The sequence below is a fragment of the Erythrolamprus reginae genome, chromosome 6, assembly GCF_031021105.1.
Source record: "Erythrolamprus reginae isolate rEryReg1 chromosome 6, rEryReg1.hap1, whole genome shotgun sequence".
NCBI lineage: Eukaryota > Metazoa > Chordata > Lepidosauria > Squamata > Dipsadidae > Erythrolamprus > Erythrolamprus reginae.
This window is the reverse complement of record NC_091955.1, coordinates 91201045-91228136: the sequence shown is the minus strand read 5'-3', so window position 1 is coordinate 91228136 and position 27092 is coordinate 91201045. Positions and strand designations below refer to the sequence as shown.

At 43.4% G+C, this 27092-nt stretch overlaps 1 protein-coding gene across 3 annotated transcripts in view; it reads left to right on the top strand.

Moving 5' to 3' along the window:
• Positions 1 to 916: 916 nt before the first annotated feature.
• KRAS (KRAS proto-oncogene, GTPase) overlaps positions 917 to 27092 on the top strand; it is a 30669-nt gene continuing 4493 nt past the window's right edge. Inside the window, exons 1-6 of one of the 3 annotated variants that reach the window (XM_070754382.1) lie at positions 1868 to 1949; positions 11516 to 11637; positions 16436 to 16614; positions 20217 to 20376; positions 25769 to 25884; position 25916. In XM_070754382.1, the coding sequence (XP_070610483.1) occupies positions 11527 to 11637; positions 16436 to 16614; positions 20217 to 20376; positions 25769 to 25884; position 25916 (567 nt within the window). In that variant the 5' untranslated portion in view covers positions 1868 to 1949; positions 11516 to 11526. Of the gene's footprint in view, positions 1950 to 11515; positions 11638 to 16435; positions 16615 to 20216; positions 20377 to 25768; positions 25893 to 25915; positions 25917 to 27092 lie in introns of all 3 variants that reach the window. The other 2 variants (XM_070754380.1, XM_070754381.1) reach the window with 2 other exon arrangements.

Genomic DNA, 27092 nt, shown 5'->3' with positions numbered 1-27092 from the left:
CTTGGAGTCCTGTGTACAGTTCTGGACACTGCACCTCAAGAAGGATATAATGGAATTGGAAAGGGTGCAAAAAAGGGCAACAAGTATGATCAAAGAAATGGAGCACCTCCCGTATGATACCAGATAGCAACGCCTTGGTCTCTTCAGCCTTGAAAGATGGCGTTTAAGGGGTGACTTGATCGAAGTGTATAAAATCATGCATGGGATAGAAAAGGTGGATAGAGAAAAACTATTTTCTCTATCACACAATACTAGGACGAGGGGGACACTCCCTAAAGCTCATAGGTAAGAAAGTGAGGACAAACAAAGGGAAATATTTCTTCACCCAGAGGGTCGTTGGTTTATGGAATTCCCTGCCAGAAGAGGTCATGACAGCTGTCAGCCTGGATAGCTTCAAGGCAGGATTAGACAGATTCATGGATGCCAAGTGTATTGATGGTTATTGAAACGGATGTCCATGTGCCGCCTCTATGTTGGTTGAGGCAGGCAGGATTCCCTTGAGTACCATTTGTTGGGGGTCAAGGGAAAGTCTTGCCTTCTCTTTCTGCTCAAGATCCCCATGGACAATTGGTGGGCCACTGTGTGACACAGAATGCTGGTCTCAATGGGCTTTGGCCTGATTCAGCAGGGCTCTTCTTAGGTTCTTATGTGTTCAAGATCCTTGCAGCCGTTTTCCTTTTCCTTCCCTGAATGGCCTTCTTGCAAGCAATTGGCACACTCGGCGAAGGCTCAAGTTTTTCAAAGCCCAAGGGTGCAAGCTCTGCAGCGCGCAAAGGGTTTGGATCTCTAACTTTAGAATTTCGCAGTGGAGGAAAGGCTCCCTTCCCTTTTATCCGGCTGTGGCCAGTGCAGGCGGGGCACTGCACTTTCCCCCCTTTTTTTGTGCAAAGCATTTCCTCTGCATCTTTCTTTCTCTTCCTTTTTGCAAAACTTTCCCAGCTCTGTACCTTTTTCCCCCTTCCCAAAACATTCTCGGCTGGTCGCTGTGTCTTTTCTTTTCTTTCTGTCCTTCCTTCGTCTTTTGAAAACCTTCTCAGCTCTGCGCCTTTTTCCCCCACTTCCCAAACAGTTTGCAAACCGTTCACAACTGCCGCTGCGTCTTTCTTTCCTTCTTTTTGTCGTTCTTACCCTTCCTGGCTCTGCGCCCTTCCTTCCTCCCCACTTCCCAAACCTTTCTCAGCTGGGTTTCTTTTTTCTTTTTAAAAAATCCTTCTGCAAAAATCTCCCAGGCTGGGCTCTGCATCTCCCCCCCCTTTTTTTTTTTCTTTTGCAAACCCTTCCCCGGCTATGCGCTGCATCTTTTTAAAAAATATATTTTTTGCAAACCCTTCCCGGCTTGGGCACTGTGCTTTTTATTTTTAATTTAAAAAACCCTATTGCAAAAAACCTCCCAGGCTGGGCTCTGCATCTTTTTTTTTTTCTCCTCACCTTTCTCTTTTGCAAAACCTTCCCGGCTATGCGCTGCACCATTTAAAAAAAAATATTTTTTGCAAACCCTTCCCGGCTTGGGCGCTGCGCCTTTTTTTTTTAAAAAAAGAAAAAAATCCTTTTGCAAAAAAACCTCCCAAACTGGTCTCTGCGTCTTCCCCCCCCCCCTTTCCTTTTTTTAAAAAAATTATTTGGTGCAAATCTTTTGCAAAATAATAATAATAAATCTTCCCGCCGCGGCGGACGAGCTCTCGCGCCAGTCCTTAGGCTCCTCCTCCTCCTTCCGTGGGTAGGCCCCGCCCACGCCCGCTTGCCCCGCCCTCCGCCGCTCCATTTCGCCATCCAGCCCGTCCAATCGAAAGCCGAAAGCCTCGATAGGCGCTTGCAAAAAACAAAAGCGAGAGAACGAGAGAGCCGCGCCCTCGCCCGCTCGGCGATCGGCAGCGGCGAAGATCCCGGCTCCGTCCATTTGCGAGCCCGGCGGAGCGGAGCCGAGAAGCGCCGGCGAGGTGCAAAGAGAGGCGAGTGGCGCGTGCGCGCGATGCCCGGGAAATGGGGACAGTGGGGGGAGGGAGTGTGTTTTTGTGTGTGTAGAGGGGAGGGGGTCTCTAAGGCACCGATTCCCTTCGCTTCGGACCGGGCTACCGACCGACCCACCCGTTCTTTGGCTCCGCTTTGGCGGCTCCTTTGACTGCCCTCGCCAGCCGGTTTCCTAGCGGGGAACTTGACGCAAAGTCGTGCAAAACTGGGGGGGGGGGGGGGGTCGCCTTTGCAATCCCTACGCCCGCCCGGTCCGATCCAGGATTTTAGGGCGCATCAGCAACATAGCTTTGGCTCCCCCTCCTTCCCCCAGGAGATCCAGTAGCGGCTTGCTTGTTTATTTTATTTCTTTATGTATTGTCAGTCAGTCAAGCATGTCAGGCATTTATTTATTTTGCTGCTATCCTATACGTGTTTTGACAAATAAGTAAATAAAATAAGTGTACAAGGTAATAGGTATTGGTATAGATATAGACATTAGCAAAGTAGGTACAGGTAAATTAGGACAATAGGAATATATATATATATATATATATACATATGCATATACATATACATACATGTATGCATGTATATGTATATATATATGTGTGTGTATATATCATAATGCATCACAATATTATCTATATTGTATATGGCCTTAATTTTAAAAATTCAGCAAAAATGTAATACATACATACATGCATACATATATATATATGTACAGTATATGTATCACATGTTTTTGCTGAATTTTTAAAATTAAGGGAGACTAGGATAGCACTATTTCGGCCTTGCTCTGGCCTCATCAGCTAGCCATACCCTTACTGGGATTTGATCAACAGAAAGAACATATATGTATATATAAATGTATGTATCACATGTTTTTGCTGAATTTTTAAAATTAAGGCCATATACAATATAGATAATATTGTGATGCATTGTATATCACCCTCTGCGGGGGCCTCTTATAAAAAGAAAAATATCTATACAGTACACCATCAGGGTAGACATAAACAGCTGAAGCTGAGGCCTAATCTAGTGGTGGCAACATTTACCTCCAGTCCTGACCAGGAATAGAAATCCGGACCACTGGGAGGAGTAGCAGCTTCAACTACTGGCCGCGGCCATACAATGACAAGTGCGCAGCAGCCCGAGCAGGGACCTTCCTGGGCGTGGATGAGAGGCGGCCTGCTATTGGTTTATCGCTAGTGGTCGGGATGAATCCTAGAAGGTGATTGGTCAGTGAGCGTTCCCTGTGCCTCCACTCTTCCTGTCGCTGATAGCTGGAGCGATTGTGAGGGGAATGTTTATGTTCGGATGGAGGCGGCTGGCGGTGGGCCAGATAAATGGCCTCCGCGGGCTGTATCCGGCATGTGGGCCGTAGTTTGGGGGCCCATGTTTAATTTCCCCATGGCACACCTGACCATGTCTCGCAGCGCACTAGTGGGCCGCAGCACAGTGATTGAAAAACACTGGACTAGAGGATCTCGAAGGCCCCTCCTGACTGTTTATTTGGCCTCAACGGACAGCCATTCACTTAGTGACGTCTGGAGTTATGGCGGCACTGAAACGGGGTAGTTTCTCACCCTTACTGCCATTTGCGGCATTCTCGCGGCTGCAGCGATCAGAATTTGGACGCTGGACGGCAGAGCTCTATTTACGATGCCTGCGGTGTATCCCCTGTGATCATGTACATCGCGGGCCACCTTCGGAAGAGCGAAGTCAATGGAGAGGCCCGATTCGCTTAATGACTGTGCAGAACTAGGTTAACGACGGCAGCTTAAGCGTGGCAAGAAAAAAGTGATAACGTGGGACAAAACTCACCTTACAATTGTCTTGTTTACTCAGGGAAATGTTGGACTGAATGGCAGTCATAAGTCGAGGACGATCTGTATTCGGTGAAATGTCACCTATATCCTTTTGCCACCTAATGATGCTCCTCGGGCAATCCAACTGCTTGTATTCCCTATGTCAGTGATGGCGAACCTTTTGTTCTTCGGGTGCCAAAAGAGCATGGGTGCTACTGCGCAGGCACGAGTGCCCACACTCATAATTCAATGCCTGCAGAGGGTGAAAACAGCTTCCTCCAACCCCGGAGGCCCTCTGGAGGCTGGAAATGGCCTGTTTACCAATTCCTGGTGGGCCCAGTAGGCTCGTGTTTCACCCTCCCCAGGCTCCAAAGGCTTCCCCGGAGCCGGAGGGAGAGTAAAAACGCCCTCCCCCATTCCCCCGGAGGCTCTCTATGGAAGCCAAAAATGCCCTCCCAGAGACAGTGCGACCCACAAATCAGCTGGCCAGTAGGCACATTCCTATTGGAACTAGGCTAGGGCAATTTTTAAATTGTTTTTAATTTAAAGCAATTTAATCAATTGGAGAGGGGCAGCATATAAATTAGTTAATTAATTAAAATCCCACAATCCAAAAAACCATTCATGCCATTTATGGTCAGATCTCCATCGGATCAAGGACCTTAGGCTTACAGGAAAAGCCAGGTCTTTACAGCTTTCCGGAAGGCCGATAGGGTGGGGATAGTCCGGATCTCAGGAGGTAGCTGGTTCCAGAGAGTTGGAGCAGCCACAGAGAAGGCCCTTCCCCATGGACCCGCCAGCTGAAACTGTTTTGTAGATGGGAACCAGAGAAGACCAACACTTATAGCTCGCTGGGAGCTATGTGATAGGAGGCAGACTGCCGAAGATAGTCTGGCCCTAAGCCATGTAGACCTTTAAAAGTAAAGACCAGACACCTTGAATTTTGCCCGGAGACCAATTGGGAGCCAGTTCAGTCCATGGTGGAAGATTGGTGTAACGTGGGTGTACCTAGGTGAACCCACAACAGCTCGCGCGGCTGCATTCTGGACCAGCTGTAGCCTCCAAACGCTTTTTGGGGGTAGTATTCTCTGTCCCATAGTCAGGTAGACCAGGTTAGACCGGTCCCACCAGAGAAAAAACACTGAATTGATATACTAGGTTGCATAATTTTTTAAGAAAAATATCAAGTTCACCCTCTTTCACCACCACTACCATAAATTGCAGATAGAATAGAATTCTTTATTGGCCAAGTGTAATTGGACACACAATGAATTTGTCTTTGGTGCATTATGCTCTCAGTGTACATGAAAGAAAATATACATTTGTAAAGAATTATGTGGTACGACACTTAGTGATTGTCAGGGGTCAAATAAGCAATGAAGAAACAATCAGTATGAATACAAATCTTAAGGATACAAGCAACAACTTACAGTCATACAGTCCTAAGTGGGAGGAAAAGGATGATAGGAATGATGAGAAAAAACTAGTAGAAATAGAAGTGCAGACTTAGTAAACTGTTTGACAGTATTGAGGGAATTATATGTTTGTATTTGAAGAAAGACGAGTGGAGGAAAAGACCAATTTTGGTGGCTGCAGATGGAAAAGGTTCAAGCTGGAAGGAGGGGATGTTTGTGTGTGTGTGTCTTTTCTCTCTTATTGTGGCTATTGTAACTGCTGCCATCTGCTGCATGTTTTTGCAGGGGGCTCTCTGTCCAGTTATTGGCCGGCTACATACAGGAAGGAAAAAGTAACTTTTAACAGCAGATGTGCAAAGGGTTCATCCTGTCTTTTCCAGAATGGTTTGTTTTCTTCGCCCCTCTCTTCGCACTTAACCCCAAAAGGAGTTTTATAGCATTTAGCAATAGCATTTAGACTTATATATGGCTTCATAGTGCTTTTACAGCCCTCTCTAAGCTGTTTACAGAGTCAGCCTCTTGCCCCCAACCATCTGGGTCCTCATTTTACCCACCTCGGAAGGATGCGCACCCATGCTCTTTCAGCACCCAAGGAAAAAAGGGTTCGCCATCAGAACACAAGCAAAAACTTCAGAAGAGAAGGATTTGGGGGTAGTGATTTCTCAAAATGGGTGAACAGTGCGGTCAGGCAGTAGGGAAAGCAAGTAGAATGCTTGACTGCATAGCTAGAGGTATAACAAGCAGGAAGAGGGAGATTTTGATCCTGCTGTATAGAGCGTTGGTGAGACCACATTTGGAATATTGAGTCTTCGGAGAGGGGCGGCATACAAATCTAATAAATACAAAATACAAATACAAGCGGTGTGCCACAAGGGTCTGTTCTGGGTCCTATTCTTTTTAATGTTTGTGAGTGACATAGGGGAAGGTTTGGTAGGGAAGGTTTGCCTATTTACCGATGACTCTAAAGTGTGCAATAGGGTTGATATTCCTGGAGGCATCTGTAATATGGTAAATAATTTAGCTTTACTAGATAAATGGTCAAAGCAATGGAAACTGCAGTTTAATGTTTCCAAATGTAAAATAATGCACTTGGGAAAAAGGAATCCTCAATCTGAGTATTGTATTGGCAGTTCTGTGTTAGCAAAAACTTCAGAAGAGAAGGATTTAGGGGTAGTGATTTCTGACAGTCTCAAAATGGGTGAGCAGTGCGGTCAGGTGGTAGGGAAAGCAAGTAGAATGCTTGGCTGCATAGCTAGAGGTATAACAAGCAGGAAGAGGGAGATTGTGATCCCGCTGTATAGAGCGTTGGTGAGACCACATTTGGAATACTGTATTCTCCATACTAAGGAGCGGGTCCAGCAGTCATGTGGGTTTGCTCGCTGACCTATCCAATCAGGACCGAGCCTTATCTTTTAAAAAGATTGCTGGATCCGCCCCTTCCTAGAATTCGCTCAGTCCTCCTACTGGCAGGATTTGTGGTGGCTCAGCTCCTCTCAAATTCTAACACCTTCCCTCTCAATGACTTTCCTGCAAAACAACATCAGATAAGTTTCCATTTTTTTCCTATTACATTGCTACTTCCATTTAACAGGAGAGAAAAAAAAACCTTTGGCGCGAGTCAGCAAAACCTCTTTAAATTGTGTAGCCAGTGCTGGCCGCCTGGACCATGCCGCCGGTGGTCGTATTTTATCTTATTAAATCTACCTGGCCCTAATTGCGGAATGGGACACAGGAGCAGACCCCCTGTTCAGTCTTCCTGGACTTTAGACTGGGACTCCTTCGGTGCAACAGCCCTCAGCGCTCCATAATTTTTAGCGCCAGCGGCACACCCATGCCTTCCCTTTGGCGCCAAAGTCCACTGCAGGCCCTAAGCTAGCCGTGAGTCATGTCAGGCCTTTGGTCTGTCGCTAGGCCTCTCACTTACACGTCTGTGCTCATTAACTGTTTTTAATAGGAAAGTGAACACAAGAACAAGGGGGCACAATCTGAGGTTAGTTGGGGGAAAGAGCAGAAGCAACCTGAGAAAATATTATTTTACTGAAAGAGTAGTAGATGCTTGGAACAAACTTCCAGCAGAGGTGGTTGGTAAATCTTCTATGTTTCTATGTTTCTACAAGTATTTTAATTACCTTTGGTAAATGGAAGCCTAGACGAATAATTATTTCCTTAACTTAATCAAGGGAGTGGATTGCCTTTAACCAGGCATGTAAGTTTAATCCTATCATATCCACAGAGGGCATTCCACATTCTTGTAATCATGGATAGTTAATCCACAATAGACAATCCCAAATGCAGCAGCGTGGGAAGTAACACATCATTCCTGTGCAAGTTGCTAACTTTATGATTCCATAAAACTCTTGTTTGAAAGATTGCCTGTCTCCATTTGTTCTGCCCACCTGGTGTCAACATGGAGAATATTGTTGAATATTGTTTCCCAAAGAGGAAATAGTTTTTCTGGGACATTAGCTAAAAGTCTCCTTGAGCTGAACACCACTTTTGGTTTACTTCCTGGCTGCTTCCATGTGTTTTTCTTGGAAAGAGACACAAAAGGATGTGCTATTGTCTTTTTTTTCCATTTCCCAGTTTAGTCCAGATCTCTGGTTCTTTCTTGAAAGTCTCCCCTTCCAAAAACAACCAGAATTTAGTTTCTAAGCCCTGTTAATGTTAGGGGAATGTTGCTATCTATTGAGATTAGATCAGGTTTGGCTATGACTAACCTACCGTAGTTATAATCCTGCTTTACTCAAGGTTGGGTTTGGCCACATCATCATTTGATTCAGCCTGGCATATGTCGCGGTGACTTTTTTGGGGAGACATCAATATGAATTAAAAACTCATTGTTGAAAGCATTCATGGTCAAATTGCCGATAGAAAAAAGTGTTTGCAGTTAAAGAGTTGAATTGGTGTATGTGTGTGTGTGCTGATTCTGAGTTTTTTTCTTGTAGACGTTTCATTACCCAACTAGGTAACATCATCAATGTCAGAAGGAGAAAACCCACTCCCTTTTAACACTGATGATGTTATCTAGTTTGGTAAGGAAACATCTGTAAGAAAACAACAAAACTCAGAAAGCACCAAGTATCTCACAGTGGTTCAAATTCATTTGTACTCGCCCCGTACCGATAGTCCTTGATTTACAACCACTCATTTACTGAACTTTCGAAGTTAGAACACCACCGTTAACAAAAAGTAACTTCCTTTTGGCACGCGAGCCAAAAAAGGTTCGGCATCACTGCTATATATTGAACCTAAGCAGAAGAGCGACCTGCAGTTTTCCACATCATAAAAGAGACAATACATGTACAGTGGTACCTCTACTTAAGAACGTCTCCACTTAAGAACTTTTCTAGATAAGAACCGGGTGTTCAATATTTTTTTGCCTCTTCTTAAGAACCATTTTCTACTTAAAAACCCAAGCCCAGAAAAATTCTCAGGAAATTTAAGAGCGGCACAAAGGCCCGGCCAGTTTCCTGCCATTCCCCCTTTAATCCCGGCCACCTCAGGCTTTTCTGGGCTGCCAGAGGAGCCTTTCGGTGGCGCTTAAGGAGGCTTTGTCGGTCCAGAGTGAACGGAGCATTTTCCTTTCTCTGGGCACTTGGAGAGGGAATAAATCTGCCAGCACCCAGAGAAAAGAAATGCTTCCTTCGCTCTGGGCAGCTACTGTCCCTCTTCCTCCTCCTCCTCCTCCTATCCAAATTCCGAGCTTTTATTTCTTTCCTAATGGGTTTGCACGCATTATTTGCTTTTACATTGATTCCTATGGGAAAAGTTGCTTCTACTTACAAACTTTTCTACTTAAGAACCTGATCACGGAACGAATTAAGTTCTTAAGTAGAGGTACCACTGTAGTTATTGACTTAATAGCAGTTTATTAAGCTATCGTACAAAGTTACAACGGCATGTAACAAGGGATTTATGACCGTTTTTCACATTTACGACCATTGTAGCTTCCCCAGGGTGACGCGATCAAAATTCAAATGCTTGGCAACTGGTTCATATTTATGATAGTCGCAATGTCCCAGGGATCATATGATCACCTTTTGCAACCTTCTAATAAGCAGAGTCAATGGGGAAAGTCAGATTCACTTAACAACTTTGGCAAGAAAAGTCTTAAAATGGGGGAGAACTCATTTGACGAATCTCTCACTTAGCTGCATGCATTTTGGGCTCATGTTGTACCTTGCGCAACAGTAGTAACTGTGAGAGGGATCTTGGAGTCCTAATGGACCACCATTTAAATATGAGCCAGCCGTGTGCAGCAGCTGCCCAAAAAGCCAACACAGTTCTTGGCTGCAGTAACAGAGGGATAGGATCAAGATCACGTGAAGTATTAATATCACTTTATAAGGCCTTGGTAAGGCCACACTTGGAATACTGCATCCAGTTTTGGTCACCACGATGCAAAAAGGATGTTGAGACTCTAGAAAGAGTGCTGAGAAGAGCAACAAAGATGATGAGCGGACTGGGGGCTAAAACATATGAATAACGGTTGCAGGAACTGGGCATGGCTAGTTTGATGAAAAGAACGACCAGGGGAGACAGGATAGCTGTCTTCCAGTATCTCAGGCGTTGCCACAAAGAAGAGGGAGTCAAACTATTCTCCAAAGCACCTGAGGGTAGAACAAGAAGCAATGGGTGGAAACTAAACAAGGAGCGAAGTAACTTAGAACTAAGGAGAAATTTCCTGACGGTTAGAACAATTAATCAGTGGAACAGCTTGCCTCCAGAAGTTGTGAATGCTCCAACAATGGAAGTTTTTAAGAAGATGTTGGATAACTATTTTTCTCAAGTAGTGTAGGGTTTCCTGCCTAAGCAGGGGGTTAGACTAGAAGACCTCCAAGGTCCCTTCCAACTCTGTTGTTGTTATTGTTGTTGTTTTTATTGGTCGTAAGTCAAGGACTAGCTGTATAGGTTGAAGAATCTGATCAATAGTGTTTGATTTGTTAGGAGCTTGATAACATCTTTTGCCACAAACAATTTTTTATTAAAATTCATGATTTAATGCATTTTTAAGGGCCTTGACAAAGGGCAGTGCCTAGCTAACATTGGTTAGTCAATGCTTCTGCACCTTGTGCTGTCTGCTTGTAAACCAAATTGTAAAAGCAAAGGTACTTTAATGAAGGCCTGACTTTCCTCTATAGGCATTAGAGCCAGTGTTTTTTATTGGGATTTTATTAAATAGTACCTTGATTCTGTATCTGATAATTTTAATTGCATTTTGCTTTATTTATGGGGAATGAACACACACGAGACACTCTTGGTTTGACAGTTGCCTATAATTACGTATTAAAGAGGCATATTGCTGTATCAGGGGTTCTCAACCTGGGGGTCATGACCCCTTTGGGGGGTCGAACGACTGTTTCACAGGGGTCGCCTAAGACCATTGGAAAAGACAAATTTCCGATGGTATTAAGAACTAAAGCTTCTACTCTAGTGCCTTGGAACACATTTTTACAATCCGACCAATCAGGTGCTTACAGTGGGGGTGTCCCTCTGACCTTCCTGCCAATCAGCTTAAAACTCAGTTGGGAGAATTGGTGCTAGACTTATGGTTGGGGGGTCACCACAACATGAATTGTATTAAGGAGTGGCGGCATTAGAAAGGTTGAGAACCACTGCTGTACATTTTCAAATGAAATAATTTCTTGGATAGGAGACCACTTAGAATGGACAGTGCTACAGGTTAATCTGCTAGACAGACACTTTTCTATCCCAATATTCTATCCCATCCAATTAATTTATCTGATTATTTCTTTTTGTTCTGACAAGAAGGGAGATAGTTCAATTTGATCTAAGGCAGTCATGGTGGCACGCGGAGCCATATCTGCTGGTACATGAGCCAATGTCCTAGCTCAGCTCCAACGTGCATGTATGTGCCAGCCAGCTGATTTTTGGCCTAGAAAGAGGCTCTGGGAGGGCATTTTTGGCTTCCAGAGAACCTCCCACGGCTCCAGGGAAGCCTTTGGAGCCTGAGGAGGGCAAAACACAAGCCTACTGGGCCCACCAGAAGTTTGGAAACAGGCCATTTTCGGTCTCCAGAGGGCCTCTGGGGGTTGAAGGAAGCTGTTTTCACCCTCCCCAGGCATTGAATTATGGGTGTGGGCACTCACGCATGTGTAATAGCGCATGCCCATGTTCTTCTGGCACCCGAGGAAAAAAAGGTTCGCCATCTTTGATCTAAGGGCTTGATAATATATCCCCATTCTTTGTTGACACTTTGCTGTTCTGGACTCTACAACTAACTTGTGACTAATCGGTTTGATACTAGACTTATTATTATTATTATTTGCAGTTCTTCCTATGTTTTATTTATTAAGGGTATTATTGTTTGTTCTTCCCTAGGCCTGCAGAAGATGACGGAATACAAGCTTGTCGTTGTCGGGGCCGGTGGTGTGGGCAAGAGTGCATTGACAATTCAGCTCATCCAGAACCATTTTGTAGATGAATACGACCCTACAATAGAGGTAAATAAGATCCTATCGAGAATGGTGTGGTATCTTGTTTGTAAACTGCTTCTGCACTTTGCGCTGTCTTTTTGGAAACCGCTTCTGCACTTTGTGCTTGAGTTCATAAAAAAATGAAACTTTGATTTTGGGTTTTGCTGATTTGTGGTTATAGAAATGTCTAGCATATTGTACACGTAGCCCTAGACTTCCAACGGTTCATTTAGTGACTGTTCATAGTTACAACAGCACTGAAAACAGTGACTTCTAATCACATTTCCCACTTAATGACCATTGCAGCATCCTCATAGTTACATGATCAAAATCCATATGCTTGGCAACTGACGTGAGCCGCCCCGAGTCTACGGAGAGGGGCGGCATACAAATCTGATAAATTGAATTGAATTGAATTGACTCATATTTATGATGAATGCAATGTCTCAAGGTCTCAATTTTTGCAACTTGTTGACAAAGTGGGAAGCCAGGTTCACTTAACAACAGTATATTAACTTAACAACTGTAGTGATTCGCTTAACAACTGTGCCAAGAAAGCTCGGCGCAAAACTCACTGAACAAATGCCTCACTTATCAACAGAAAGTTGGGGCTCAGTTGCCGTCATAAGTCAAGAACTACAGTATCGTGCCAAAATTAAAAAAACCGAGGCTGTATGCTAATGCCTTATTCTACTGCACTAAAAATGGGAGGTCTTTTCCCCTTTTCCCTTTAACTCTACATTTTTTTTTCTTCCTCCCTTTTTTCACTCCTCCCTTCCCATTCTTTTCATTTTTGCGGATGGAGGTTCGTTCTCGGGGCTTGTGGGTTTGTTGCTGAACGTTTCGTTACCAGGCTAGTAAACAGAATTTAAAGCAGAATTTATGGCAGGGGCTCCAAAACTTGGAAACTTTAAGACTTGTGGATTTCAACTCCCAGAATTCTCCAGCCAGTTATGCGAAGCCAGATTTGCATAACAACTTCAGTGATTCACTTAACAAATGTGCCGAGAAAGGACGTAAAACAGGGCAAAATTTACTGCAGCTACCGTCTCGCTCAATGGCAGAAATTTTAGTCTCAACTTGTAGCCATAAGTCAAGGCGTTCCTGTAATTCAGGCTAGTTTTTCAGCGAACCTTAATTGCTGGTTTGGTATATGTAGAAAATGTGGAGGTTGCATAGTTGCATCATATGCTCTCATGGTTTATAACAAGCTGCGAACCTATTCCACATTTTAAAAAATATGAGTTGCGTCGTTGTGGTATTGTAAAACCTCCGAGTTTGTCAGCTGATTCTGTGAGGAATTCCACTGAAATTCCATGTTTGTTGCCTATGTTTCCCTTGTGACAAAATCCCCCCCCCCCCCCCGGCTGTTGGCTATCTAATATTTGAAATTTTATGATCTTTCAAAGAGCATTGAGCTGGAAGTTGGCACAATGCCATCTTGGTCATTTGAACATCACTTAATTCTCGATAGGAGCCCTATCATTTTCGTCACATAGAAACATAGAAGACTGACAGCAGTAAAATAATATTTTCTCATGTTGCTTTTGATCTTTCCCCCAACTAACCTCAGATTGTGTCCCCTTGTTCTTGTGTTCACTTTCCTATTAAAAACACTTCCCTCCTGGACCTTATTTAACCCTTTAACATATTTAAACGTTTCAATCATGTCCCCCCTTTTCCTTCTGTCCTCCAGACTAGACAGATTGAGTTCATGAAGTCTTTCCTGATACGTTTTATGCTTAAGACCTTCCACCATTTTTGTACTTTGGACCATTTTTGTACTTTGTTAATATCGTTTTGTAGGTGAGGTCTCCAGAACTGAACACAGTATTCCAAATGTGGTCTCAATCTCCCTCTTCCTGCTTGTTTTACTTCTAGCTATGCAGCCAAGCATCCTACTTGCTTTCCCTACCACCTGACTGCACTGTTCACCCATTTTGAGACTGTCAGAAATCACTACCCCTAAATCCTTTTCTTCTGAAGTTTTTGCTAACACAGAACTGCCAATACAATACTCAGATTGAGGATTCCTTTTCCAAACTTTTAAAGTTCAACTTTTAAACTTTGGTTCTTAATTAGTTGTTTCTGACCATGGTTTTAAGTTAAATTCGGGGGCAGAGAGGCAGTCCTCAGCAAGATCTAACATTTTAAGGGAAGGTCTCTCGCTAAGCCATATTTATTTCTTGGAAAAAAACTGCAATTGGCCGAATTCCTAATTGCATGCTAAATCAAAAGATTTATACAAGATTTATATAACCCAAAGCAAATCAACTCAGAAGGGTTTAAAGTGTCGTGAGTCACCAGTCTGGGTAAAATCCCTGGAAGTTTAGTGGTCTGGTCACAAACTAGATTTTTATGATCTGGGTACAACTATGATAGCAATAACATACCACTTCCGTCGTGCTTAACTTAAGCGGTTTACCAAGTCAGCATCTTGCTCCCAGAATCTGGGTCCTCATTTTACCGATCTCAGAGGGATTGGAAGGCTGAGTCAACTGGCCAGAATCGAACTGCTGGCAGTGGGCAGAGTTAGCCTGAAGGACCACACTGTAACCACCGTGGTTCTTAAACATCCTTCTGCTAACTTTCTATCACTCTCTCCACCTTTGAAAATGCTGTTTTGCCAGTCTGGTGAGCTGGTTTGACTTCAGGGCGGGAACTTTGCCCTGTCCTGCCATGCCCTCTTTATGCCTTTTGATAAAACCACTGCAAGTAAACGTTGATATTGTTCTGAACTCGACGCCCTGCTTGCATCATCAGAAAAAAAAAATGCAGCATTGGTTCCTTTTGCTGGATTTTGAGTGAGTAACTTTGCAGTGGTGTGGCTTATTATAAACTCTGCAATAAGCGTGCAGATGTGCTTATTCTCCAGAAATAATAATAATAATAATAATAATAATAATAATAATAATAATAATAATAACAACAGAGTTGGAAGGGATCTTGGAGGTCTTCTAGTCCAACCCCCTGCTTAGGCAGGAGACCTTACACCATGATATTTGTCTATTATTGATCATCTATCTAATTATATATCTATCATCTAACTTATCTATCTCTCCATCATCTCTGTTATTTGTCTCTTTTCTCTCTGTCTGTTTCTCTATAATAATGATAACAACAACAACAGAGTTGGAAGGGATCTTGGAGGTCTTCTAGTCCAACCCCCTGCTTAGGCAGGAGACCCTACACCATGTTATTTGTCTATTATTGATCATCTATCTAATTATATATCTATCATTTGTTGTGAATTGTTTTATTGTATGTTGTGAGCCGCCCTGAGTCTACGGAGAGGGGCGGCATACAAATCAAATCAAATCTAAATAAATAAATTTAAATTTAAATAAATAAATAAATAAATAAATAAATACATAAATTCGGATGCTTGCTTGGCAACTGACTCACATTTACGACGGTTGCAGTGTGCTGGGGTCACATGATCAATCCCCTTTTTGCCACCTTTTGACCAGCAAAGTTAATGGAGAAGCCATATTCACTTAACGACCAGGTTACTAAGTTAACAAAATGCAATGGTTCACTGCAGGAAAAAACAATTGCTGCCAACCCGCCTTCCATTGGGGGCCTGTATACTGCACGAGTCAAAAAGAGGGCGGTGAAAATATTTACTGACCCCTCACATCCTGGACACAAATTGTTTCAACTCCTACCCTCAAAACGTCACTACAGAACACTGCACACCAAGACAATTAGACACAACGTTTTTTCCTGAACGCCATCACTCTACTAAACAAATAATTCCCTCAACACTGTCAAACTTTTTACTAAATCTGCACTTCTATTTCTACTAGTTTTTTCTCATCGTTCCTATCACCCATTTCCTCCCAGTTATGACTATATGACTGTAACTTGTTGCTTGTATCCTTAAGATTTTTATTAATATTGATTGTTTCCTCATTGCTTATTTGACTTCTATGACAACCATTAAGTGTTGTTCCATATAATTCTTGACAAATCTATGTTTTCTTTTATGTACACTGAAAGCATATGCATGAAGACAAATTCCTTGTGTGTCCAGTTACACTTGGTCAATAAAGAATTCTATTTCTTATTTCTATTTCCTTAACAGCCGTGGCACAGAAAAGTCATAAAACGGGGCACAATCAACAAATTATTTCATTTAGCAATCTACATTTTGGACTCAGTTGTGGCCATAACTCGAGGACTACTTGTGCAGGGACCATTTTCCACATGTTGTAACATCCCCGTGGTCACAAAATCAAAATTCGAATACTAGATAATAGAGCCGGGGTGGCGCAGCAGGTAGAGTGCAGTACTGCAGGCCACTGAAGCTGACTGTAGATCTGTAGTTCAAATCAGCGGTTCATACCGCTGTAGATCAGCGGTTCAAATCTCATCACCGGCTCAAGGTTGACTCAGCCTTCCATCCATCCGATGTGGACAAAATGAGGACACGGATTGTGGGGACAATATGCTGGCTCGATTAAAAAGTGCTATTGCTAACATGTTGTAAGCCGCCCTGAGTCTAAGGAGAAGGGCGGCATAAAAAATGAATGAATGAATGAATGAATGAATACTTACTTACTACTTACTTACTTACTTACTCACTCACTCACTCACTCACTTACTTACTCACTTACTACCACTACGGCTGTATCTCAAGGACTGACTTATATTAATGTCACTTACTTACTTACTTACTTACTTACTTACTTACTTACTTACTTACTTACTTACTTACTTATCCATTTATTCATTCAGTTTTCAACCCTGAGCTACAAATATTCTCCTTTCTTGATGGATGACATTATATTTTTTTCCCCCTTCTTCCTTTACCTTTTCTCAGGATTCTTACCGGAAGCAAGTGGTCATTGATGGCGAAACCTGCCTCTTGGATATTCTGGACACAGCTGGCCAAGAAGAATACAGTGCAATGCGCGACCAATACATGAGAACGGGCGAGGGTTTTTTATGCGTGTTCGCCATCAACAACACCAAATCGTTTGAAGATATCCATCATTACAGGTAAGTTCCACTGGATTAATGCAGGATACCTGGTGGACTCCTGTGACTCTGCAGGAAAAATACAGAATAGCAGAGTTGGAAGGGACCTTGGGGGTCTTCTAGTCCAACCCGTGCTCAAGCAGGATGTTTCTATATCATGGGTGTCAAACATTATTTCATTGAGGGCCGCATCAGGACTGTGGCTGCCTGGGTCGGTGTGGTCAACTTGACGCCACTCCCCAAACTCCACATCTACCTACCTACCTACCCACTCACTTCTGTCTGTCTGTCTATCGTCTGTTTATTTTATCTGTCTCTCTCATCTATCTCTCCGTTTATGTTATTTGTCTGTTATTGATCATTTATCTAGTTATCATCTAACTTATCTATCCCTCCATCATCTGTCTATCTCTCTCTCTTTCTTTCTCTCTCTCCCATGGATGGATGGATGAATAATAGAAAAGATAGATAATGAGAGAGAGAGACAGACAGGCAGAAAGACAGACAGATAGACAGACACACAGACAGACCATACTGAATGGATGGACCTATAGTTGGAGAGAGAATGAAAGAGATAGACAGACAGACAGAAGAGAAAAAAACTTTTTCTCTTTCACTCTCTCTCCAACTATAGGTCCATCCATTCAGTATGGTCTGTCTGTCTATCTGTCTTTCTGCCTGTCTCTCTCTATATGTCTGTCTGTCTCTCTCTCTCATTATCTATCTTATCTGACTATTATCCATCCATCCATCCATCCTCTGTTTGTCAGTCTACTTTCTATACATTTTTCCTGTTTCTTCCTATCTAGAATCACTCTTACCAAGCACCTCCCTTAAATGCTTAGGACAGTGGAGTCCAGAAATGGGGTATATAAGTGGTGCAGCAGGTAGAGCGCTGTACTGCAGGCCACTGAAGCTGACCGTAGATCTGTAGGCCAGCGGTTCAAATCTCATCACCGGCTCAAGGTTAACTCAGCCAATGTGGACAAAATGAGGACCCGGATTGTGGGGGCAATAGGCTGGCTCTATTAAAAAGTGCTATTGCTAACATGTTGTAAGCCTCCCTGAGTCTAAGGAGAAGAGCGGCATAAAAATCAAAGGAAGGAAGGAAGGAGGAAAAAGAAAGAAAGAACGAGAAAGAAAAAGAAAGAAAGAAAGAAAGAAAAAGAATATTTGTCATCTGTGTTGCAGGAACATTACCAAGCTTTTAGAGAAGGGCCGTGTGATTGCTACTGATCCTTCTTGAATTGTTCTGTCAAAAACCCCTTTCAAGTTATTTTTAGCTGGGCTCCAGAACTAAGAGTCCTCAGGATTCACGGGCTCACTGGGAAATCCATTCAGAGAGATAATGAAAAGGCGATATAATTGCCATTCTCTCACCCGCTCGCTCATGTTGTTCCCCAATTATATGCTTGGAGTCCAAGGAAAATTACAGGCCTGGTAACATGTCAGGTTATTGTTGTGGGGTAAGTTAGAACGATTTGACTTGGTGAAAGCTGGTCTCAAAGCATCGGGAAGTCCTCAAAATCTTTGCATACACCCCACAGAGAAATGGTTTCTTTTGGGGGGTTTTTTGGGCTTGGCAGGTAATCCTCAACTTATAACAGTTCGTTTAGTGACTGTTGTATCCTACATGATTGGGTGGCATAGAAGTCTAAATAAATAATAAATAAATAAATAAATAAAGGCAACTGCACTGGAAAAAGTGGCATATGCTCATTTTCCACACTTACAACCGCTGTAGTGCAAAACGGTCATAAGTCCCCTTTTTTTCAGTAGCAGTTGTAAAATGGGGGAATTCTGGGAGTTTTCTACTATTTGGAGTTTGGAAATTTACAGAAAACATAGCCTAAACCTTAAAAGTTCACATAATTTTCATTGTAAAAAGAAAAAAACCTTACTCCCGTTCACAGAAGGCCAAAGAGAAAAAGGAAAAATAAATTCTGCCTCTTGCTGACTTTGCATCATTCCCCAGACACTACAGTTTCTAGCCAGCCACAAAATGTTAATTTTTTTTTCCCAAGCAGTTTCAGTGAAACTGAATAGTGAAATTTCCTAGGAAACAAATATCTTGAATAGGATAGAATATGGATAGAATTCTATTTGTATGGTACACAAGAAATTTTTGACTGGCACAGAAGCACTCAGTGTATTTGCAAAGCAACAGAGAAAATACTAATACTGTGTTTCCCCGAAAATAAGACACTGTCTTATATTAATTTTTGCTCCAAAAGTTGTGCTATGTCTTATTTTCGGGGGGTGCCTTATATTTCTCAAATAAGACAAATTCACAGGCAGAAAAGCTGACACCCCCAAAGAAAGTGTACCGTACAGTACACTGATTACGGTACGGTACCTGTCAGTATGGCACCCCCACACACAAACGACGGCACTTATATGGTACAACAGTATACTCCCGCTATTGCAGCTTCCGGCCACCAGAGGAACTACAGTCTACGCACTGTAGTGGAGACTGTAATGGCGGTGAGCCAGCAGACTGTGTCTACTGTACTGGACGGTACAAAGCGATGGAAGGGGCCAGCAGGGGACACCACATTATTACAGTACCGCTATGAACAGCTTTGAATGGTACCGTATGTTTTTCCACTGTACCGTATGTAAACTTGACTACGCCTTAGGGTGCCTTATATTAGCAAATTCTGCAAAACCTCTGACATGCCTTACTTTCAGGGTACGTCTTATTTTCGGGGAAACAGGGTACTAAAAGTGTGCAACCAGGAGAAGGGGAAACGAGGTAATAAAAGGATACATAAAATTACACTCCAGCTCAGTGGATTAACAGATTACAGAGTTGGAAGGGACTTGTACAACCCTCTACCCACTCAGAAGGCTGTAAACTATGATGGTGAACCTTTTTTGGCTTAAGTGCCTTCAGGAGGCCAAAAATGGCTGTATTTGGTGTATAAGATGCACCAACATTTCCACCCTCTTTTAGAGGGAGAAAGGTGCATCTTGTACTCTGAAAAATGTGGTAGGTGTTCAGCACTGGAGGGGGGGGATGTATTTTGTCTTTTATTCTTTTTTAAAAAAACTTCTTCATTTCCTTCTGTGTGGTTCTCAACCTTTCTAATGCCGCGACCCCTTAATACAGTTCCTCATGTTGTGGTGACCCCCAACCATAAGTCTAGCCCCAATTCTCCCAACAGAGCTTTAAGCTAATTGGCAGGAAGGTCAGAGGGACACCCCCACTGTAAACACCTGATTGGTCGGATTGTAAAAATATGTTCCCAGGCGCCAGAATAGACAATTTAGTTCCTAACCCCATGGGAAATTTGTCTTTTCCCAGGGTCTTAGGCGACCCCTGTGAAACGGTCGTTCGACCCCCAACCTTTAAAAGATTGAGAACCATTTTTAAATAGTTTTCTTGTTACTATAAAAAGAGAGAGAGAAAGGGGGGTACAAATTCAAAGGGAGGGGTAGGGGAGGAGAAAGGGGGTACAAATATAAGGAATTTGAGAGTAGAAATTACCCCCCCCCTTTCCCATTCCTTTCCCCCCCCCAAAATTAATAAATTAATAAATATATATATATTAAAAATAAATAAAAAGAGAGAGAGAGAGACTTTTGCTTCTTCTTTTTCTCTCCTCCCCCCACTTCTCCAGGGAGCAAATCAAGCGAGTAAAGGATTCCGAAGATGTACCCATGGTGTTAGTTGGCAACAAATGTGATTTGCCCTCCAGGACTGTAGACACCAAGCAGGCTCAAGATTTAGCAAGAAGTTACGGGATCCCTTTCATCGAGACCTCTGCGAAAACACGACAGGTAATGACGTCCAGGTGGCTATGACGGGGTAAAAAAAACTAAAGTCTTTTCCAGGTGGGACGGGCAGAATTCCTAGTAGCCAGAAAAGACTTTCTCCCAGGTAGTTTTTGAAGCACCTTTTACCTTTGGATACTCAAAGGTAAGTTGACCAATCTTTGTGTTATATGACTCTGCGAACCTATTTGTGGGACCATGGTGCTCCTTGAGCTTGGTTGTTTTCTTGCAGAAGTTTCGTTACCCAACCAGATAACACTGCATGTGTGCATCATCAGTCACTGCTGATGATGGTACCTAGTTTGGTAATGAAATGTCTCCGAGAAAACAACCGAGCTCAGAGAGCACCCAGAACCCCAGAGTTCAACCCTGAGCTACATGTAGTCTCTTTTATTGAGAATCTGTTTGCATATCCCCCAAATCCCTGATAGTTCATTTACTTGCTGAATCCTACATGATAGTATTGATTGCTTATATGTACCCTATGACAATCATTAACTGCTTTGTTGGCAAATGTATCTTTTCTTTTATGTACACTGAGAGCATCTGCACCAAAGACAAATTCCTTGTGTGTCCAATCACACTTGGCCAACAAAGAAGGCGAAACAGATAATATATGCTGCTAAAGCCTCAAAAGAGGAAGAAATTGCCAAATCTGTAAAGAAGGGGGATAAAACCTTCTTCAGATATATTAGTGATAAGAAGAAGAAAAACTGCGGCATCACGAAGCTTAGTACCGGGAATAATACATGCATTAATGGGAATAAGGAGATCGCTGACCATTTCAATAGCTACTTCTGTTCAGTTTTCTCAAAAGACACCTTACAAAATAATACTATAGAGGGATATAGCATTGCTTCCAGCTGTACGGATTCAGCTCCAGTGATCTAAGAAGCCGATGTCTTAGAAGAACTTGAACGATTAAAGATAAATAAGGCAATGGGTCCAGATGGCATCCACCCCAGAGTTCTTAAAGAACTCAGATCTGTCATTGCTACCCCCCTGACTGATTTGTTTAACCAATCCTTGTTAACAGGAGAAGTTCCTGAGGATTGGAGAATGGCCAGTGTTGTGCCTATCCACAAGAAGGGCAGTAGAGAAGAAGCTGGTAACTACAGGCCAGTTAGCTTGACATCAGTGGTAGTTAAAATGATGGAGACTCTACTCAAAAAGAGGATAAATCAGCACCTAAAAAACAATAACTTATTGGACCCAAATCAGCATGGCTTTACTGAAGGCAAATCATGTCAGACTAATCTCATTGATTTCTTTGACTATGTCACAAAGGTGTTGGATGAAGGTGGTGCCGTGGATATTGCCTACCTGGACTTCAGCAAAGCCTTTGATACGGTTCCACATAAAGAGCTTATAGATAAATTAGTGAAGATTGGACTTAATCCCTGGATAGTTCAATGGATTTGCAACTGGCTGAAGCGTAGACATCAGAGAGTTATTGTTAATGGCGAGTATTCTGAGCAGAGTCAGGTTACAAGCGGTGTGCCACAAGGGTCTGTTCTGGGTCCTATTCTTTTTAATATGTTTGTGAGTGACATAGGGGAAGGTTTGGTAGGGAAGGTTTGCCTATTTGCCGATTACTCTAAAGTGTGCAATAGGGTTGATATTCCTGGAGGCGTCTGTAATATGGTAAATGATTTAGCTTTACTAGATAAATGGTCAAAGCAATGGAAACTGCAGTTTAATGTGTCCAAATGTAAAATAATGCACTTGGGGAAAAGGAATCCTCAATCTGAGTATTGTATTGGCAGTTCTGTGTTAGCAAATACTTCAGAAGAAAAGGATTTAGGGGTAGTGATTTCTGACAGTCTCAAAATGGGTGAACAGTGCAGTCAGGCGGTAGGGAAAGCAAGTATAGAATGCTGGTGAGACCACATTTGGAATACTGTGTTCAGTTCTGGAGACCTCACCTACAAAAAGATACTGACAAAATTGAACGGGTCCAAAGACGGGCTACAAGAATGGTGGAAGGTCTTAAGCATAAAACGTATAAGGAAAGACTTAATGAATTCAATCTGTATAGTCTGGAGGACAGAAGGAAAAGGGGGGACATGATCGAAACATTTAAATATGTTAAAGCAGGGGTCCCCAACCGCCGGTCCGTGGACCAGTACCGGGCCGCAAGGCATGTTGCACCGGTCCGCGGAGTCAGCAGCTGCTGTGGAGCCGGCGAGTGCCAAGCTGTTTCCTGTCTCTTTCCCCTCGCGTTCACTCAGGACAGCCGTTTCCCTCGGGCTGAGAAAACCTTTACTTGCTTGCTTGCTTTCTTCCTTTCCTGTCTTTCTTCTCTTGTCGAAAGTGGTTTATTTCCTCCTTGCGAAGCCCTCGCAAAGCCCTTGCTCTGCCTGCAGCTCAAACGGAAAGGCTTTGGCATTGTGCAGCTCTTTTTTTGCTAGGCTCCCCCACCCTATTCCCGGGGTCCTGGGTGGGAGCGAAGCCAGTGGTGTGCGTGTGACCATGAAACCCCCACCACCAGCTCCGGTAATTTTCTTTTGGAAGGATTCCTTGCTGCAAGAAAATTACCGGATCTGGTGGTGGGCACTCCAAGCAGGCAGCGATCACAAAGGAAGGTGACTGTGTCCATGGAGGCACCTCCCCCTCCTCTGGGATTCCTTGCTGGAATCCCAGCCGGAGCGGGCGGTGGCGGGGGGGTGTCCTCTGAATCTGCTGAAAGGCAAACGGCGGTCCCGAGTGAACGCGAGGGGAAAGAGACAGGAAACCGCCCCTTCCTACACTTCCTCCCTCTGTCACCTCGGTTCCCCCGCAAAATTAAAAAGGGGGGGAGGGAAGAGAGACAATGGAATGATAAGCTATACCCTCATGCTTAACCCCGCCCAAAACCACACCCCTTTCCGCCCCCACCGGGCCATAGAAAAATTGTCTTGCTGAAACTGGTCCCTGGTGGAAAAAAGGTTGGGGACCACTGTGTCAAAGGGTTAAATAAGGTCCAGGAGGGAAGTGTTTTTAATAGGAAAGTGAACACACGAACAAGGGGACACAAGCTGAAGTTAGTTGGGGGAAAGATCAAAAGCAACATGAGAAAATATTATTTTACTGAAAGAGTAGTAGATCCTTGGAACAAACTTCCAGCAGACATGGTAGATAAATCCACAGTCACTGAATTTAAACATGCCTGGGATAAACATATATCCATCCTAAGATAAAATACAGAAAATAGTATAAGGGCAGACTAGATGGACCAGGAGGTCTTTTTCTGCCGTCAGACTTCTAATGGATGGACAGATGGAATAGTCCTTGGGAGGCAAGACCCACAACCATTCCATCTTGTCTGGGTTGAGTTTGAGCTTTATGGGGATGGTGACTTAAATTTTCTAGCAGGACTTGGCACTTGCCCATGCTGCCCAAAGCACCAAAACCTGCTTCATTGACAGTGGGATTGGCCAGCAAACTCACCTGACCTGAACCCCATAGAGAATCTATGGAGCACTGCCAAGAGAAAGATGAGAGACATGACACGGAACAATGCAGAAGACCTGAAGGTGGTCTTCCATAACACTTTAGCAGTGCCACAGGCAAACAGCATCCATGCCACGATGCATCGAGGCACTAATTGCTGCAAAAGGGGCCCAAACAAAGTACAGTGATACCTCATCTTACGAACACCTCATCATGCAAACATCTCGAGATACAAACCAGGGGTTTAAGATTCTTTTGCCTCTTCTTCCAAACTATTTTCACTTTACAAACACACGCCGCCACTGGGATGCCCCGCCTCCGGACTTCCGTTGCCAGCGAAGCGCCCGTTTTTGCGCTGCTGGGATTCCCCTGAGGCTCCCCTCCATGGGAAACCCCAGCTCCGGACTTCCGTGTTTTTGTGATGCTGCAGGGGAATCCCAGTAGGGGAATCCCAGCATCGCAAAAATGAGCACTTCACTGGCAGCGGAAGTCCGGATGGGGTTTCCCATGGAGGAGAGTCTCAGGGGAATCCCAGCAACGCAAAAACGGGCGCTTCGGCTGGCAAAAGGGGTGAATTTTGGGCTTGCACGCATTAATCACTTTTCCATTGATTCCTATGGGAAACATTGTTTCGTCTTACAAACTTTTCACCTTAAGAACCTCGTCCCGGAACCAATTAAGTTTGTAAGACAAGGTATCACTGTACTGAGTACATATGCATGGTTATACTTTTCAGAAGTCCGATATTATTCTATCTACAATCCTTTTTTTATTGATTGCATGTAATATTCTAGTTTTCTGAGATGGGGGATTTGGGGTTTTTATGAGCTGCACCTCATAATCATCACAATCACTACTTGAACTATCTTTGCCTTGTATGTTATGAGTCTCTCTCATATATTAAGTTTCACCTTTTAAGTTATATTACTGAAATAAATTAATGTTTGCACGATATTCTATTTTTTCGAGTTTTACCTGTACAAGAAAAAGACGTTTTGTAAGTGTCTTTGAATCGTAAAGCAATCTCGGGTTAAACTGGATTCTATGACTATAAGGCAGCCATGGAAACACCTGGATCTCACTGATAAAGTATAATTAATAACAGTGCAGAAGAAGTGATCTGTCACTTCTATCTTCAAGAAAGATCCCAAGATTTGAAGAATTCTTGGTCTCAAAATGTGTTCTCAGCACCAAATCTTTCCTCCGGGCATTGAATTATAAGTGGGCACCTTTGCACGTGTAATAGCACACGCACACGCTCTTTCGGCATCTGAGGGAAAAAAGGTTCGCAATCATTGTTAATAGTGAGTATTCGGAGCAGAGACTGTTTACAAGCGGTGTGCCACAAGGGTCTGTTCCGGGTCCTATTCTTTTTAATATCTTTGTGAGTGACATAAGAGAAGGTTTGGTAGGGAAGGTTTGCCTATTTGCCGATGACTCTAAAGTGGGCCATAGGGTTGATATTCCTGGGGGTGTCTGTAATATGGCAAATGATGTAGCTTTACTAGATGAATGGTCAAAGCAATGGAAACTGCAGTTGAATGTTTCCAAATGTAAAATAATGCACTTGGGGAAAAGGAATCCTCAATCTGAGTATTGCATTGGCAGTTCTGTGTTAGCAAAAACTTCAGAAAAGAAGGATCCTCCATCACCCCAGAGACTCTCTGGAAGACTCTCTGGAAGCCAAAAACGCCCTCCCAGAGCTTCTGTGTGAGCCTAAAATGAGCTGGCTGTCACTCACATGCACATTGGAGCTGAGCTAGGGCAAGGGTTCGCGTGCCAGCAGATAGGGCTCCGCGTGCCACCCATGCCATAGGTTCGCCATCACTGGGCTAGAGGTCTCTCTCCCCTACTTTTAACTCCAAAGCACAGCAGCCAATTTCCACTGGCTCTTGGGCGAGACTTTGCTTAACCGCCTGCTTAAAACGAAAACCGACTCTAAAGGAGTTGTGTCTTGCAACAACAGAGAGTGGAGGATGCTTTCTATACGTTGGTGCGAGAGGTTCAGCAGCACCGCTTGACAAAAGTCAGCACCGAAGAAAAGACTCCTGGGTGCGTGAAAATTAAAAAATGCCTTGTAATGTAACCGGGTAAGTTTCATTTTTGTTTAAAGGGTGAAAAAAAAAATCCTAAGCATTCGACAGGAGAGAAAAAAATGTAATCAACCAGTATGAATCAAATCTAATTTCCAACCTTTCTCTGATGATTCCTCCTAATTTTTAGAATGATTGCTAAGTAGCAGCTGATTGAATTCTTTTCTAAGTTTTCCGGGTGGAACTTTTGGTTGTCTCTGATTATATCCTGGGAGGCTGAACCTCTCATTGCCTACTACAGGAAGATCTCTAGGGCAATGATGGCGAACCTATGGCATGGGTCCCACAGGTGGCACGCGGAGCCATATCTGCTGGCATGCGAGCTGTTGCCCTAGCTCAGCTCCAATGTGCATGTGTGTGCCGGCCAGCTGATTTTTGACTCACACGGAGGCTTTGGGAGGGCGTTTTTGGCTTCCAGAGAGCCTCCAGAGGTAGGGGTAGGGCATTGTTACCCTCCTCCAGCTCCAGGGAAGCCTTTGGAGCCTGAAGACGGCAAAACACAAGCCTACTGGACCCACCTGTATTCGGGAAACAGGCTGTTTGCGGCCTCCAGAGGGCCTCCGGGAGGCAGGGGAAGCTGTTTTTGTCCTCCCCAGGCATTGAATTATGGATGTGGGCACTCGCCCACCCACGCATTTTTGGCACCCAAGGCAAAAAAGGTTCGCCATCACTGATCTGTGGGGATATTAAGGATTATAGTACAATACATTTGAAGGATGTATTGATGGATCTCGGCTGGCTCTCCAAAATGTCAAAAACAAAACAAAGCCAATTAAAAGATGTGGAGACTAATAAAACTAAGAAGAGCAAGAAAGGTGATTGGAAGGCTAGAGGCTAAAACATACAAATGGTTGCAGGAATTGGGTAAATCTGGTCTGAACAAAGAGGACATGGAGTGTCGTGATTGCAGTTTTTCAATATTTGAGGAGCTTCCACAAAGAAGAGGGGCTGATTTATTTTGCAAAGCACCTAAAGGCAAGGTGAGAACACAAGAACAAGGGGACACAATCTGAAGTTAGTTGGGGGAAAGATCAAAAGCAGCATGAGAAAATATTATTTTACTGAAAGAGTAGTAGATGCTTGGAACAAACTTCCAGCAGACGTGGTAGATAAGTCCACAGTAACTGAATTTAAACATGCCTGGGATAAACATATATCCATCCTAAGATAAAATACAGAAAATAGTATAAGGGCAGA